Source organism: Mastigoproctus giganteus, unplaced genomic scaffold (genome assembly GCF_048544385.1).
Source record: "Mastigoproctus giganteus isolate SK-2022 unplaced genomic scaffold, ASM4854438v1 scaffold_16, whole genome shotgun sequence".
Classification (NCBI taxonomy): Eukaryota; Metazoa; Arthropoda; class Arachnida; order Uropygi; family Thelyphonidae; genus Mastigoproctus; species Mastigoproctus giganteus.
Window position 1 is genome coordinate 1,091,558 of NW_028328293.1, and position 17,649 is coordinate 1,109,206.

The 17,649-nt window shown below is 37.4% G+C and overlaps 1 protein-coding gene across 3 annotated transcripts in view; it reads left to right on the forward strand.

Annotated features, from left to right (window-relative positions):
• LOC150074889 (glycosyltransferase 1 domain-containing protein 1-like) overlaps window positions 1–17,649 on the forward strand; it is a 199,693-nt gene that overhangs the window by 74,421 nt on the left and 107,623 nt on the right. For all 3 annotated transcript variants that reach the window (XM_090389414.1, XM_090389415.1, XM_090389416.1), the window contains one exon: window positions 14,695–14,744. In XM_090389414.1, coding sequence (XP_090245540.1) covers window positions 14,695–14,744 — 50 coding nt within the window. The remainder of the gene's footprint in view (window positions 1–14,694; window positions 14,745–17,649) is intronic.

Here is a 17,649-nt window from a genome sequence, read left to right on the forward strand (position 1 = left end):
GAAATTTTGAAATATTTAAATTTTCAACTATAAGTATCACGATAGAGTAAAATCCTACTACAAACTTGGTAGCTGCTTTGGGAATAAGCAGGATAAATTCTGAAATCTTATACAGTTTAAAAAAAGCAAAGCAAAAAAATTTCAAGTTAGAGGTAGGCAGACTGATAAATGTTCCTACAAATTAGAGTACAAGGCACATTCACTGGAGACAAATATCTCCTATGAGCAAAAGGTGTGGTGTGTGTCTACTTCTGGCTCTCACTAGGATAACTTCTTCCTGTCTGCTCAGATAAAAGCTGGAGTACCATGGTTGTGGTTCAGGTTTCAATTGCAGATGCTTACTGTGTAACTCATTTTCCTCTATTAATGTCTATTAATTTTTATATGTTCTTCTTATAGTGGACCAATAATCAAGAAATGATACTTGAAAGTGTTGTAGGTCTGCTAGATGGGTGTTTGGCAGCGTAATCTGCATTCATTTTCTGGTATTCCATATGCCTACGATCCAGTAGAAACTGCTGCTCCTGATTGTGGGTAAAATCAAAGTAGATCATATTTGTTTCATTATGAGATGAGTAGGTGAGGTGATGTTTTTCAAAATTAACAAAATTCTTTGAGCAAGTATTTATTATAATTTTTTGAATTGACAATTGGAAAATATTTTCTAGATCAAGCTTTTTGCATGTAATTCAGCAGTACAACTGATAGATATCAGTGGAAAATGATAGCAAAATATATTGGAGAGGATAACTTCTGTGACCACTTCACTGCAGTCTTTCAACCTGTTAGCATAGTTGCCAACTATTTGAGTTGATGAAGAAGCTGTCTTTTTGATTCAATTTGACCTCTTCCTGTCTTAACATCACAATATAGTTTTTTCTCCATCTTTTTTGAAATGATGTAGTTTTTTCTCCATCTTTTTTGAAATGATGTAGTTTTTTCTCCATCTTTTTATTTTCACAGAAATATAATAGAACTACATTAAAATCAGAATTTATTTTGTTAACAAATGCAGCCGTAAAAACACATGATAACAGTTAGCCATTTTATGAATAACTGAACAGGAAAATATGAGAGGTTGAAGAGCAAAGTTGATACTCTTGAAGGAATTAAAATGAGGAGCCCATCAAGCCCTCAGCTGCCCAGCTTAACACTAGAGCCTACACTCAAGCGTCGGACAATGCAGTGACATTCTCATAGTAGAGAACTCTAGTTCCACAGGAGATAGCTATTATCAGTGACTGTTGTCAGAGAAATAGGAAATATATTGTGTCAAAAAGGATAGGTGGATTAGAATCAAGGTAAATCTGCCAGGGAGTAAAAGTTAATGATGTTGTAGAGCAGCTATCGTCTTTTAAGGTCACAAAAGGTGATATTGTTGTACACATTGGTAGTAATAATATTAAGAATGAGAGATCTGAGGATTTACTTAGAAAGTATAAGACAGTGTTGGGAAAAATGTCATGAGTTAGGATTGAATTTAAGTATCTGCAATTCTGCTTGGGCACGGATAGGAGGGAGTACATGATGACAGCCTTACAATCAATTTGGCTCTGGAGACTAGATGGATTTTTGCTAGCCATGGTCATGGGATAGACTTTTTCTAGCATGGTCTGTGCTTGTTAATAGGAGAGACTGTTTTTACAGGGATGATATAACATTTAAATAGAGGTGATGCAAGAATATTTGCTAGAGAATAGAGACTGTGTTAGGTGGGTCAGAAAACTGCTATCTTGGGAGTGGGTAATGCACAAACTAATAGGTTAACAGCAGGTGCAAACATGTGTGAAAATGATTCTTGCACTGCTTCTGTTGGGACATGCAGCACCTGGAAAGCAAGGTGGCAAGGATTACAAAGGCCTGTTCAGAGGGTTCTCATGAGACAAGTAAATCCATGGCCTGTGTTAGGATTATTAAGAGCAAAAAGAAGTGCATGTATACTTGCTTATATATTACTCTTAGGAGTATAGCAAAAAAAGTTGATGAATTTGAAGTAAGTTAAGTCATCAAATGCAAACATAGTAGGGATATTTGGAAATGTGGTGCCACTTCGATATAAGAGATGCAGAATTTAAATGTGTGAGAACAATGTGTATAGAAAGGGTAAACATGACAGGAGGTGGGTAAGCATTATGCTCTTTGCAAGATGCACATAAAATCTAAGACAGTGCACCTAGTTTATGCTGGTGGCGTATGCCATGTTGAGTCAGTTTGGTATGACATAAGTACTGAGTAAATGGGGCGTCTCCTTGGGCAGGAGCAGTAGTGCGTAGCACACACTTCTTGATTAGACTGGGGTTCAAGCCCATGCCCATACCCACCAAATACGGAGGATGCGGAAAGGTCAGGGAATGATCATCGCATATCCCCAGAGCAATTTGGCCTTAGTTGCTAATGCTCCTAAAAATAACAAAAAAAATAAATAAATAACTGGGTAAACGAAAATGAGAGTAGGAGTATGTTATAGGTCAAATAACTGTGATGATCATAACAAACAACTCAACAGCATGTACAAGCAGCTGTTGAGATATTCAGAATATCTTATCATTAGCAAAAGCACATGATGCAATAAAGCAAGCTTATATAGCATCAGCCAAGAAAAAAAAAAAAACAAAAACCCCTTATTTCACCCATCCACTCGCTCCAAATGTTTGTCAAGTTCTGCCTTGAATCTATTTAAGCTATCAACTTCTAAAACGACAGATGAAAGTTTTTTCCAGCAATGAACCACCCGCTGACTAAAAGCAAACTTCTGCACATCTGTCCTACAACCGTCTTTCCTCAATTTGAATTTATGCCCTCTCAGGCGATTATTCTGAGCAAGAGGAAGAATCCCATCAAAATTGAGCATGCTCAAACCATTCAAGGCTTTATACACCTCAGTCAGATCACCTCGCAGGTGCCTAGTCTCCAGACACTGTAATTTGCAAAATTTAAGCCTTTCTTCATAAGAGCAACTCTTTTTCCATTCACTAATCTTGTTGCCCTTCTCTACACTCGTTCCAACAGCTCTACATCCTTCTTAAAATGAGGCATCCATACCTGTATAAAGTACTCAACGTGTGGCCTGACCATTGCCTTATACAAGGGGATAATCACCTCCTTATCCCTGCTAGAAAAATTCCTGTATATCATTGACAAAACACCGTGAGCTACACTTGCAGACCGTCTGCGCCACTCAGAAAACTTGATATCTGCCTGCACAATTACCCCAGGTCCTTTTCATTCTCTGCCACAGTGTGGTACCACAGAGTTGATACATTACTCTGGGATTACTGCTTTCCATATGTAGTACTTTACATTTGTCAATGTTAAACTTCATTTGCCACCTCTCAGCCCATCTGCTCAAGTTTTCTAGATCCTGTTGCAGCAGTTTACTGTCATTAGTATCATTAACAACCATGCTAACCTTCGTATCGTCTGCAAACTTGGACATTAAGCCTGATATACCATCATCAATATCATTTATAAATACAGAAAAAACAATGAACCCAACACTGAACCCTGAGGGATTCCACTAATAACATTAGTCCACGAAAAGCAGTGTCCATTGATTACCACTCTCTGTCTTCTCCCACTCAACCATCCCTTTATCCAGAGCAGCAATTTGCCTCCAATGCCACACTACTCCAATTTGTGCAGCAGTCTTCCATGTGCAACAGTATCAAAGGCATTCTAAGATCCAAATATATGATATCAAAGTTATTCTTTGTGTCCAGTTCCTTTGTGACTGCATCATAGTATCCAATCAGATTAGTCAGGCAAGACTTCCCCTTAACAAACCCATGCTGTGTCCGAGCTATAACTGAAGTCTTGTCTAGATGATCCTGCAATGCTTCTTTATCCATTGCCGCCATTAATTTCCCTGGAACAGAAGTTAAACTAACAGATCTGTAATTACCTGTGTCTCCCTTTGATCCTCCTTTGTGGATTGGGGCCATATTTGCACATCTCCAGTTCATGGTTACCTCCCCTGAGTCCAGGGAAGCTCTCATAATTATGACTAAGGGTTTGCTTACTTCCTTTGCCACCTCCTTTAATATAACTGGATAGATTCCATCCACCCCCAGGTGCCTTTCTTGTGTTTATCTTCGATTTCTCCTCCACTTTACTCTCAGTTATTACAAGATTATCTAGCTTACTGCCAGAGTTGAATACACCTCTGGCATTCCCCTCCCTGAATAACTCCTCGTGTGAATGTCGATGCAAAATATTCATTTAGTTTGTTAGCTACCTGAGCAGGATCATCAACAGTTGAACCATCGATTTCAAGTGGACCAATCTGATTCATCCCCTTCCTTCTAGAGTTTACATAAGTAAAGAACTCTTTGCTGTTTTTCTTTTCTTCCTTTGCCAAAGATTTTTCATAATCTGCCTTCGTCTGCCTAACCTTCTTTGTAACTTGGTTACAGACCAGCTTATATCTATCATAGGCTTCTGTGTCACATGTTAATTTATATGTATCCCATGCATTTTTCTTCTCTGTCACATGTCTAATTAGTTCATCTGAGATCCATTTAGGTCTAAAACTTGAACAATATTTCTTTGTTGGTATGAAAAGCCTAGTCGCTTCCAAGATTAATTCTTTGAATGCTTCCCATTTTGAATTTGCTGTTGGTAACATCATCAGTTGGTTCCACCGTATAGAATTTAAATACTGTCTCAGACCACCGTAGTCACCTTTCCGAAATAAAAAACCCTTCCCTTTACCCTTGATGGTAGTTACCTCTTTAAGTAAATCCCACTTCAGCGCACTGCCACCCAGTGGTTAATTATCTGCAGATAGATTCTTGATGCATGAAGAATCACTACTGATAATCAGATCAAAAGTATTACTCCTTGTAGTTGCCTCCCGAACATGCTGCTGTAAAAAATAATCATCCAGTAAATCCACAAAAGCCTTGCTAGTGTGAGTGAACAACCCACAAATTCCAGTCAATCTCTGGGAAATTAAAATCCCCCATTATAAGACACTCTGATTTACTGGCCCACTATTTCTCTGCACAATTGCTCATTATACTCATCAGATTCATTAGGCCTATAATACACACCTACTCTCATTTTTCCTTTCCCAGTGCGTATGTTACACCAAACAGACTCAACATTGCATTGTCCACTAACATCAATTGGATGCACTTCCTTAGATTGTGTGTTTCTTAACTAATTGCATAACCCCTCCTCCCTTCCTGTCCTGTCTATCCTTTCTATACAACATTGTACTCCCCAAATTCCAGTTCTGCACTGCTTATGTCTGGTTGACAACATGTCTCTCATATCCCAACAATATTTGCCTTTGGTGTCTTGACTAGCACTTCAAGCTCATCGAATTTATTAACTATACTCCTAGCATTGGTGTACATGCAAGTATACATGCACCTGTTTTTACTCTTAGTTATCCTGACACAGCCCGTGTGTTTACTTGTTCCACTATGACTCCCAGCAGTCCTGGAAATTCCCATTGCCTTGTTTTCCAGGCTGCTGCTCAATTACATATCAATAGAAGTAGTGCAAGAATCACTTTTACCTCTGCCAGCGGCTACTGTAAATCTATTAGTCCGTGTATCCCCCCCCAAGCTAGCAGTTTCTGACCTATCTAACTCTGCCTCAATAGTGTCAGCAAATATTCTTGCACCCTTTCTATTTAAGTGTATCTCATCCCTGTAGAAGCAGTTTCTCCTGTTAACAATCGCAGACTAGGCTGAGAAAAATTCTACCCCTTGAGCCTTGCATAATCTCTCCAGGGCTGAATTGATCGTCAAGGCTTTCATCATATACTCCTTGCATTGTCTTGTACTTGTTAAGTAATTCTGCCGGCCTCCTACTCTTAATATCATTAGTGCCAACGTCTACAACAACATCACCCTTTGTACCCTTAAAGGATGATATCTGCCCTACAATGTCGTCAACCTTTGCACCTGGCAGGCATACCCTGGTCCTGTTCCATCTATCCTTTTTGCACAATATGTTCCCCATTTCCCTGACAATAGAGTCCCCTATTGTCAGGGAACTGGTTCCTTTGGGACCAGTGCATTCTGCCTTGGGGGTTGCCGCTGTTTTGTGTGATGTTCAAGTGCAAGCTCTGGCATTGATGTGGGCAGCTGAGAGCATGATGGGCCCCTCAATTTAAATCTTTTGAGGGCATCCACCCTGTCCTTCAAGCTGTCATATAAGCCCATAACAATGCCGAGTTGGCGCCTGATTTCCTCTCACTCCTTACATCGTGCACACACAAAGACATTCCCCTTGGCAATATCATGTCCCGTTCCCGATTGCTCCACAAACATCAAACAAGCAGTGCATTTTGCCTCCCCTCAGTTCTCCCCTGAGCCACAGCACTTCCACTAGTTTGAGCCTTTTGCCTTGCTGCTCTGGTTTCAGTCATGGCTTCTATTCAAGTTCAGTAAAATTCCAATACAAAATATAACCCTAAACCTATATTCCAATGCAGTTATAACGCTATATATATGTATTTTGGTATTGAATATTATCTCCGAGTTACGTTATATGACTTTCTTATCCGCTGTCAACTTATGTGTATTAATTTATGATGTTACGTTTGTAATAACTAGGTCGCTATATTTATTTAGTTAAAAAAGTACAATTCAATTGACAATGAAATTTAATAAGATTAATAAATTTTACTGATTAATTGATACTACTATACTCGCTATCTAGTTTTCTGTTAAACCTTTGTATCGTTGTATCTTATAACAATGGCGGCAAGTTACGAACGGTTAATCTACGGACCCGAGGTATTATTTACTTTCCAACTCACGCTATCTAAATTCAAAATAAACCACAGAGCTTGACTAGGTCTATAAGCTACTTATAGAAAATAATTTAATCTAACAATTAAGTCAATAAAGCGGCTAAGTATAATTAAAAACTTTGCGTTCGCGAGAGCTGCAAAACCTGTCCACACATGGATTTGATACCCTTACCGATACTAAGTAATAACCTACAAAATCTCTGTCTAAATCCAATTTGAACTAAAGTATTGTTACTAGGAATATAAAGCAACTCTAAAAAATAAATTAATATGCCTATTTAAGTCAATAAAAAAGCAAAAACTTCTATATTTGCTGGAGCCATAAAAACTTCGCCTGTTCACGTGTACTCTCGTACCCACTCTCCATTGAGGTTTTTTTTTTTTTTTATAATGAACAACTGAACAGCTGCTTGCACCTGCTGTTAGCAGAGTGGTTAATGACAGGAATCAAGGTACCTACTGCATTAAGACCCAGTAAAATTAAGCAGATGGGCTGGGATGTTGTAAATGAGGTTTAATATTGATAAATGCTGCAATTTATTGCTTATGAGTAGCAGTAATCCCTGAAAGCTCATGGAGTTTTGCAAATTTTAACTTCCCAGATGGTGACTGGAACTTTTGGTCTAATCACCCCCACAGTAGCAGAAATTTTATTGACTTTATTCGATAACTGCATTCTACAGTAGCATGTTCGGGTGGCAACAAGAGAAAGCAATAGTCTTGATCATATTATCAGCAATGACTTTTCGTGCATCAGCAGTCTCCAGCTAGGAACCCTGAGGTGGTAGTAATCAGTGTATTGATGTGGGATCTACTTATAAATACAGTCAGTCCTTGTATAACACGATAGTTATGTTCCTAGAAACCCTCATGCAATGCAAAGTCGTGCAATATAAATAACAGGCCCTGTGGGAAAAATTGGGTTTGGTGCTGACACCCAAGATTGAACACACATTTGTAACCAAAACATTAGCAAATACAATAAATAATCGTAATAAAATACGTAAGTATTTTATTACGACTATTACGTAATAAAATATTGCTAATGCTTTTGCTTCTATCGTAAGCAAACTTGTTCTTTGTTTGATTTTCTATCCAAACAGATGACAGCGGTTCCATCTCTTCCAATTCTTTGTCTTGATCTAATGGATTTTATTACACTTTGAGTTGTTCCTGCTATGAAAGGTGTTTTTATTTGCTCTGCATTCTTTCTAATTCTCAGCATTGCCTCATTTAGGCTTGTATCATGTGCAATATCACATGGTCTTTCATTTCGCTCAGTGTTTCATGATTTCATATTTTTTCTCTATCAACAAAGGCGGACTGGCCATAAGCCTTACCAGGGAAACCCCAGTGGGCCAGAGGCCAGTGTGATTTTGGCCATAAATGCTAGTATGAGGTCGCTACAAATTTTCTCGGGTAAGAATTTTTGACCCAGTCCGCCTCTGTCTATCAATATTGCTTTTCTTTTTCTCTCTGAATCTGTAGTGTCTTCACTAGGATGCTTCGTTTTCACACCTTTTAAGTATTTTGTTCATTTTTAGGGAATAAAGAACAATTACAAAATGAGGAGGCACACATAAACAAAGCTGCACACATGTAGCAACTGAATAAACAACACCATAAATGCAGAGACGCACTATTGAGACCTCACTAGCTCACATTTTACTAAAGCACATTTCTGGTGGTTACTACCATAAAACAATAAAAACAATTTCCAGTTGCGTTCCTGCTAGTGGAATCTGTTATAAACGGGTAGTAAACTCGATCTAATTGCATTTGCATACTGATAACTGGAATTGTGTGGGTTTTTACGTTATTATGGTGAAATGTGTTTCTCCTTCACTGATATAAAAAACATAAATACATTTTCAGAATCTTCTCCTCATTCCTATCGTGTTGCATTCAGTTGGGGTGATTTCGCGTTTGACTGCCATTTCTTGTAAACACAGGCGAATTGTGCATAAGCGAATTCGGTTCGTGTTATACACGATATCATTCTCCTATTTATAAATCGTGTATGATAAAATTCGTGTAGTGTAAACACGTGTTATACGAGAACTGACTGTATAACTATTTTCAAATATCACTAATCCTATTATAAATATAACTCCATTAATTACTTGGAGATCCTTGACTTCCTCTCTTTGCAACTTGACTTTCTCCAGTCCAGCTTTCCTAACAGTGAGGTAATTTTCCTTGGTGATTTTAATGTTCATAACTCCAGCTGGCTTTCATCTTATAGTCACACCGACCCAGCTGGTCAAGATGCTGAGGCTTTTGCAATTTCTAATGACCTTGCACAGATTGTACATTTACTTACAAGAATAACAGGCAATCCTAACCATGCAGCCAACACGCTTGATCGTTTTCTCACAAACAACCCTTCTAAGTACACGGTCGAAGTGAGTGGTCCTTTAGGTACCTCAGATCACAACTTGGTCATTGTCTCTTCTCCAATGCAGCCTTTGTCTCATGGCTATTCCCAACCTCGTATTGTTTGGCATTACAAGAATGTAAAATGGGATGACCTGCGAGATTTCTTTTCCTTGGTGACTACTGTTTCAAAACTTCTGATGTCAACGTTTGCTCTGATCATGTCAGTGAAATTATTCTTGTAGGAATGGAATCCTTTATTCCACACTCCACTTTAAAATCTCGTCCTTTAGCTAAAACTTGGTCTTCCAATAAATGTGCTAATGCTGTTCAAGAGAAGGATGTTGCATATCGTAATTGGCTTGTTTCCAATTCTTCAGTTTCATTTTCTGCCTACACCAAAGCTCGCAGCAATTGTAAAGCAGTTATTAATCAGTCCAAACTAGATTTTGAACAGGCTAAGAGTAGAAAACTTGCTTCTTGCCCTAATGGTAGCCAAAGCTATTGGCCGCAACTTTTGCCCATCTCTTCCCACCTCTGTCAAAACTAGATGGTTCTGTTGTCACTTCAGCCAAAGATAAAGCTGACCTGCTAGCACCCCATTTTTCTTCCAAATCATGTATTAATGATCTTGGTAAAACACCTCCCAACATTCTCCATTCAATGCCTCCTATGGTCTTCCGTCAAAAGGATGTCAGAAGGATTTTGATGAATCTCGATGCTAAGAAAGCTCCAGGTCCTGATGGTATTTCTCCACTTGTTCTCAAAACCCGTGCTTCTGAACTTAATCCTGTTCTTTGTCACCTTTTTTCATTTTCTTATTCCAGAGGTGTTTTTCCTTCTGCTTGGAAATTTGCTCATATCTAACCAGTTCCTAAAAAAGGTGGCAAATCCCTCCCATCCAATTATCGTCCCATTGCAATTACTTCTACTCTTTCTAAAGTAATGGAGAAATCAATTAGCCGCCAACTCTTAAACTACCTAGAAACGTTCCGTCTGATCAACGATCGGCATGGATTCCGTCAATGTCGATCCACTGGTGATATTCTGGCTTATGTTACTCATTTATGGACAAATTCAATGGAAAAGTTTGGTGAAACTCAAGCAGTTGCTCTTGACATCTCAAAGGCTTTCGATCGTGTTTGGCATAAAGGTCTTCTAAACAAGCTTCCATCTTATGGTTTTCGAACTGTTTTTTGTAATTGGCTATCCAGTTTTCTCTCTGATCGCTCACTGAGGGTGATGGTAGATGGCTCTGTATCTTCTGACTTCTCCACTAATGCTGGTGTCCGCCAAGGTTCAGTTCTTTCCTCCACTCTTTTCCTCTTGTATATTAATGACCTTCAATTGACTGGGAATCCTATCCATAGTTTTGCCGATGATAGCACATTGCATTCCACTTTCCATTTTGAAAAAACTTGTCCTACTCAATCAGCTTCAACTTTTTGAAAATCTGCTACCAATTCCTTAAATGTCGATCTCCAGGTAATTCTCTAGTGGGGCAAAGACAACTTAGTTGATTTCAATCCTTCTAAAACTCAGTTTTGTCTTATATCTCGCAAAAAGGATTCTTCTGCTCCTATGCTTATCTTTGGTGACACTCTGATTTCTAAGCAATATGATATCTCTCTTTTGGGGATTACCCTGACTTCTAATCTCTCTTGGCACAAGCACATTACAAATATTGCTTCCTCTGCATCAATAAAACTTGGTTTTCTCTTTCACTTTCGACGTTACTTTTCTTCCAAACAGCTGTTCACTTTGTACAAATTGCAAATCCGCCCTACCATGGAATATTGTTCCCACATCTGGGGCAGTGCCCCCAAAACCTCTCACAGGCTTCTAGATTCCATTCAGAAGAGGGCAGTTCGGTTAATTAATGACTCCTCTCTGACAGAGTCTCTCCACTCTCTGTCTCATAGACATACTGTTTCTGCTGCATGCCTTTTGTACAGATACCTCCATGGGACTGTTCTTCTGAATTGGCTTCTATAATTCCCGCTCTCTCTCTTTCAAAACAGTTCAAACATGTGCTGCCGCCAGCCAACATCCATTTACTGTCCGACTTCAAACCCACAGAACCAACTTTTCATCTTCCTCATTTATTCATTCAACTGCCGTTTTCTGGAACAACCTTCCTTCATACGTATTTCCTGAAAATTACAGTCTACACAAGTTCAAGTCTAATGTCAACAAATATCTTCTTTCATCTTCTCAGCCTTCAACCCAAGCATGGTACTAAGTTATTATTGTTATTTGGTTTTTTTAGGAGCATTAGCAACTAAGGCCATATTGGTCCGGGGATATGCAGTGGTCATTCCCTGACCTTTCCGTATTTGGTGGTCACGGGCTCGAACCCTGGCCTAATCAAGAAGCGTGTGCTATGCACTGCTGCTCCTGCCCTCCTGGCTACGGAGGCGCCACGGTACTAAGTACTATAGGTTCTAATACCTCGTGTTTGGGGTTTTCATAAAAAAAAAAAAAAAAGTCTGGAGGCCTCACTTTAGGAAGGATGTAGATTTGCTGGAACGGTTGCAGAGAAGTGCAACCAGATTGATGAAAGGAGCAAATTGCAGCTTCTCGAGAGTAGGCACCTGCAGGTGAGATCATGTGATTGAGGTGTTTAAAGCCTTAATTAAATGGAGTAAGCTGAATGTTAATGGTTTTATTCCACTTGCTGAGACTACATACATGAGGGAGGATAAGTTCAAGTTGACGGATGGCTGTAGTATTGATGTGCTGAAGTTTGCCTTCTGCCAGTTTGTGGTTGATTGTTGGAACAGGCTCTTCCATCTGTTGTTGTGGAAGTGGATGGGTTGAGTAAATTCAAGGGAGAAGTAGATGAATTCTTGGAAGGTATGGATGGGTAAACTTTTTTTTTTTTTTTTTTTCTTTTTTTGGCTGATGCCATGCAAGCTTACTTTCTTGCATCATTTGCCATTACTGTTACTACTACTTCTCCTATTTCAGTAATTTCCAATTATATTTTATGTTTTATTTACCTTTTTTTTTTTTTTTCATTGGATTTATCATTAATTCCAATGTCATTGGATTAAAGGCCTTTTCAGCAAACTGATGCACCAGTTGGTCTTTTGCAACTAATAATAGCATGTGCCACACACACTCACCATTTAAAATTTGATTAGTTTATTTGATCATTTGGCTATATTATCATGGTGTACTGATATGCATTTCAGAAAACACCATTAACTCTTTAAGGTGAAACAGTTTTTCTGACACTGAGTTTATCTAATTAGTATTAGTAAAGGCATATGATGCAAGAAAATGAGCTTTTATAGCATCAGGCAAAAAAAAAAAAAAAAAAACTTTTCTCATTTCACCCATCCAAATGTTTGTAAAGTTCTGCCTTGAATCTATTTACGCTATTAACTTCTACAACAACGGATGGAAGTTTGTTCCAGCAATCGACCACCTGCTGGCTAAAGGCAAACTTCTGCACATCTATCTTACAACTGTCTTTCCTCAATTTGAATTTATGCCCTCTCAAGTGATTATTCTGTGAAAGAGGAAGAATCCCATGCATTGAGCATGGGATTCTTCCTCAGCATTGAGCATGCTCAAATTATTCAGGGCCTTAATATATACACCTCAATCAGATCACCTCACAGGTGCCTAGACTGCAGATGGTAATTTGCAAAACTTAAGCATTTCTTCTTAAGAGCAACCCTTTATTCTATTCACTAATCTTGTTGCTCTTCTCTGTACTCATTCCAGCAACTCTACCTCCTTAAAATGAGGCCTCCAGACCTGTATACAGTATTCAAGGTGTGGCCTGACCATTGCCTTATATAAGGGGATAATCACCTCCTTATCTCTGCTAGAAAAATTCCTGTATATCATTGACACCATGAGCTACTTTTGCAGGCCATTTTCACTGCTCAGAAAACTTTGTATCTGACTGCACAATTACCCCCAGGTCCTTTTCATTCTCTACCACTGGGCGCCTCCGTAGCCAGGTGGGAAGGAGCAGCAGTGCGCAGCACACGCTTCTTGATTAGACCGGGGTTCGAGCCCGTCACCACCAAATACAGAGGATGCGGAAAGGTTAAGGAATGACCACCGCATATCCCGGAGCAATATGGCCTTAGTTGCTAATGCTCCTAAAAACCAAACAAACAAACATCTCTACCACTGTCAGTGTAGTACCACACAGTTGTTACGTTACTCTGGGGTTTTATATTTTATTTATATAAACATTTATTTGTACAGGTCAATCATTGCTAATCTGGCAGCATCGAGACCTGTGGGATGCCGGATTAGTGAGTTTTCCAGATCACCGGTGGTTATTTTAACACATACAGTTTACCCAACAGCTAACCACCTCCTGCCTTTAACATGCTGACTACCAAGCTAGTTTAAGAAAAAATTCTTCAGGGGCCAAAAAATATTTAGCAAATAATTTTATTAGTAATTCTAAAAGTGTTGTGTCACTGTTGTCATTTTTTCGCTTAAAGTATATAAAAAAAAGCCTTTTTTTATGTCGCATATATGTGGCCGATATGGCCCATTAAGTTACTTTATTTCTTAAGAAGCCGTGTCGGCCACATACGTGTGACGCTATTACAGCATACATATGATGGTCATTTGTGATTAGTTTATTGCACGTGCGGCGAGTGCTATAATAAAACTAATTGCAATAAAATAAACCCTCAAACGTCGCAATAAGTTTGTCAGTATTGTTAGAGATTTTGTGAAAACAAGTTTCTTAGCACGCTGTATTATCCATCATATTGTGTTGTTTTTTCCGTAAGTTTGAGAAATTGCTGGAATTTACGATTAAGCAGAGTTAAACTTCTCACAGGACACACCACTCTCGAGTTTTTTCAGAAGTTCAACTTTATCTGTTATGGACAATGTACGGTGTTTGCGCTTTACACCACGAGAGGCACTTCCTTTATTATTATTATTAATAGCCATATGGTGCAAGGATGCCTGAGGCTTATTCCAGGAAAAAAAAAAGTCCCCAATTACCCTGAGAGAGAGAGAGAGAGAGAGAGACAGAATCAAAAGTAGAAGCGAATCACCAAGAAAGAGAAGAATGATGATATCCAGCTTGGGACCCTGGATGTGCCAAGCCCACACTCACCAAATGTGAGCCTCCAGGGTTATGCATTGGAACCATGCCTGGGGCTAAATATGAGCAAGTTATAATTATAAGAAATGCAGAAGAACAAGTGGGAATGGCTTGCCAGTGTTCACGAGTTCGTGCCGACCTGATGTTGCAACCAAAACAATAGCAGCAGGTCGGTGCGCCGACCCGGGAAATTTGAAATTACGTTCACGGAAATTATGTCCAAATTTGTGGTGGAACCGGATTACCAGTGGCCGGATTAGTGATGGTCGACCTGTATTTTATACAAAATTTTATATAAACATTTATTTGTTTCCACAAACATTCACTTTATATTCTAATAAACATGTATTCAGTTTTGTTACTCACGATGGCAAAATTTTTTGTGAATGATTCATATTTATGTTGAATAAATTTAATAAAAGTACTCTTTCTTTTCACTTTATATTCTGTCTAGCGTGGCACCAAACCCATAATAATGAATGGCTTATCATTATAGGACCTAAGGTAATTTCGTGTATCTTTTGTTCACTTCATTGCTGCTTGGTTTCCTTTCAGTTTGTTTATATTAAATTTATTTAGATTGGAGATTTTATTTTGTTTGTTCTTTTGTGGTGAACATAAGTAGAATAACAATAAGCATTCATTTTTAAATCTTAAAATTTATTATAATTATATAGTAGTTGATATTATAAAATTTTATTCTTCAATTTTATATTACAGAGGTTCTTTGTATCTAATTTATATCTGATTAATGATCCTTAAGAGAGGTCATAGACATTCATCTAGAAATTATGACCATATTATTAATGTAATGCTTCAAGCTTCCTTGGGCTTGCATGCACTGCATCAATAATATGGTAACCTCTACATGAACAAAGCTTCATAGGCTGAGACCAGCTAGAAATTAAAAAACAAAATGAATCACATTAGTGCTAGATAGCTGACATTTGTGAAGGATATAGGAGTGAAGTTTCATTTCAGCTGTCAAACCCAATGGTTAAAAAGAAAGATGAGAATCTAAAATTGATATCCCTGAAGTAAATGAAAGTCATAAATTTTCTTAATTCCAAACCCAAGGTAATTGCACACTGTTTACAAAATAGGAAGGAGGAAAGTTGGTTAAGGTAAAGAAATCCAACACAAGAACGATGAGAAAGTCGGATAACTTATGCGGAAAATTAGTTTCCCGACACCAGACTCTAGTGCTGCTTGCTCGGTAAACAGACGGTAGGTGATATTGGTCTTGAGCTGAAATCGGGAAGATTATATTGATTGACATGTGGGCGTGGCAAGCAATGAAATGATTGGTGGTGGGTGCAACAGATGACAAGCTACTGTGTAGTCATTGGTTGGCATCATAATGTGTATTTATGAGTAAAAAACAGTGCATAATAGTTTTGCAATGAACGGTAAACAGGTAATAGTAGCGATGAATCTTTTAAAGATGGAAGAAATTCGTAAGGAAAATAAAACATTGGTTGATTTTTTGATGAAAACTAAATTAATAAAATCTTTGTTCTGTTCATTTTTATATTCTTCATTATGTTTTTTTTTCTCATTATTAAAAGCAGATTTTTGGAGTTCATGAGCTGTTTTAATATATTTGTTGATTTAGGTTTGGTTACAAAAAAAGGAAAAGGTTACAAATAAAGAAAAATAAAGGTTTCTTTATTTTTTGTTAGATTTCGTAACCTGGCCTTAAAAATAAAAGTACAGTAAAAAAAAATTAATATTTTGTTAATAAAAAAATTATGTTCTAGTCCACCCATGATTCTAAAAAAAAAATGGTTATGTTACCCCCTCCATTTCGGGAGGGGTTCAAGCTCTCATGGGATTCAGTTAACCTGACCTTTTTTCACCATTAGGGCAATATTATTGAACAAAAAAATAAAAATACATTCATAAAAAATTTATTTTTTTATGAATGTATTTCTAAATATGACTGTGATTCTAAATAAAAAAGGTTATGTTACCCTCTCCACTTTGGGAGGGGTTAAGCTCCCATGGGATTCAAGTGGAACTAATTTTCCGCATAAGTTATCTGATGTCTCTCGCCATTCTCATGTTGGCTTTCTTTACCTTTGCCATATAAATAAATATTCATTTTATTGTTATTAGAAATATTAGAGGTTCTTATAACTCAGAAACTAACCCTATATAAACTAGCCAAACGTAAGAAGTATACAAAGGAAACAAAAGGTCTACAAAGTTTTCACACAAAATAAGTATGCAATGTAAAAATAATAGTAATGAGCAATAAATATAACTTGATAAAAGAATAAGTTTCACATACGAGAGGTATGTGCATCTTAGCAGCAATTAAGAACAATGAAAACAATTTTTATTTTTCAGCATAATCCTTTTGAGGTTCATTGCAATTTTCTCATTGGTGCTATAGCAGTTTTATTGCAACCAAAAAAAAAAAAAAAATTCTTAAGACCATGAAATCATTATTTACAGGATGCCTCATATCACTATCACTTTTAAATTTTTCCCTTCAAATTGCTTCTAATCAAAGAAACAAAGGTCACTGGGGCCAGATCTGGTAAATAAGATGGTGATCAGTTCAGCTTTATGAATAGCAGCCATTACAACATGAAATTTGTGAACTGTATTTTCCTAATGAAACAGTACAAGGTGATCCAAATTTCCCTTCCTCTTCTCTTTAATTTTTACATGCAATTTATGGACTAAAATTTCTTGATTAGAGAAAGTTAGTCCACAGTGCTCTTGGGAACAAAGTGATGTTTCCCGGTCTCATCCAGATTACCCACAAAAAGAGATGGGCTCCTTAGTGAACTTCCATAACTGCCAGCTCTTTGAATTCAGAAAGACTATTATTTTTACTCGATTTGTCCCTAACCATCTCACCTTTGTAACATATTTTTGCAACAAAATAGTAAAATCATACTGAAATTTGAATTTTTTAAAAAAAGTTGCAAATTTTTGCTTATTTTTATTAACAAATTGGCCAACAGCTCTGCTAGTCTAATTGCAAAATAGAAACGTGTAATAATAGTGTTGTTTTGCTGTATACTTGTGTAGTGCAGAATTAATTACCAGCATTTTCCTCTGTAATATGTGATTGTTTTGCAGTGTGCTTGTGTAGTGCAGAGTTAATTACCAGTGTTTTTTAGTAAGATGCTAAAGAAATATGATGTAAAATTTCAGAAAACATATATTCAAGATTTTCCATGTAATGTAAAATCTGAAAAAGATAAACACAATTATTTTTGTATTACTCTAATATATATATATATATATATAGATGTGATTTTTTTAATTTCAAGTAGTAGGGAACAGGATGTAATTAGAATTTGCAAACAAATAAGCATAAGAACAGTGCAGCGTATAGAAAGAAATGCAAAAATAGATATAGCATTTCATAGTGCCAGTGATGTCATGTGTC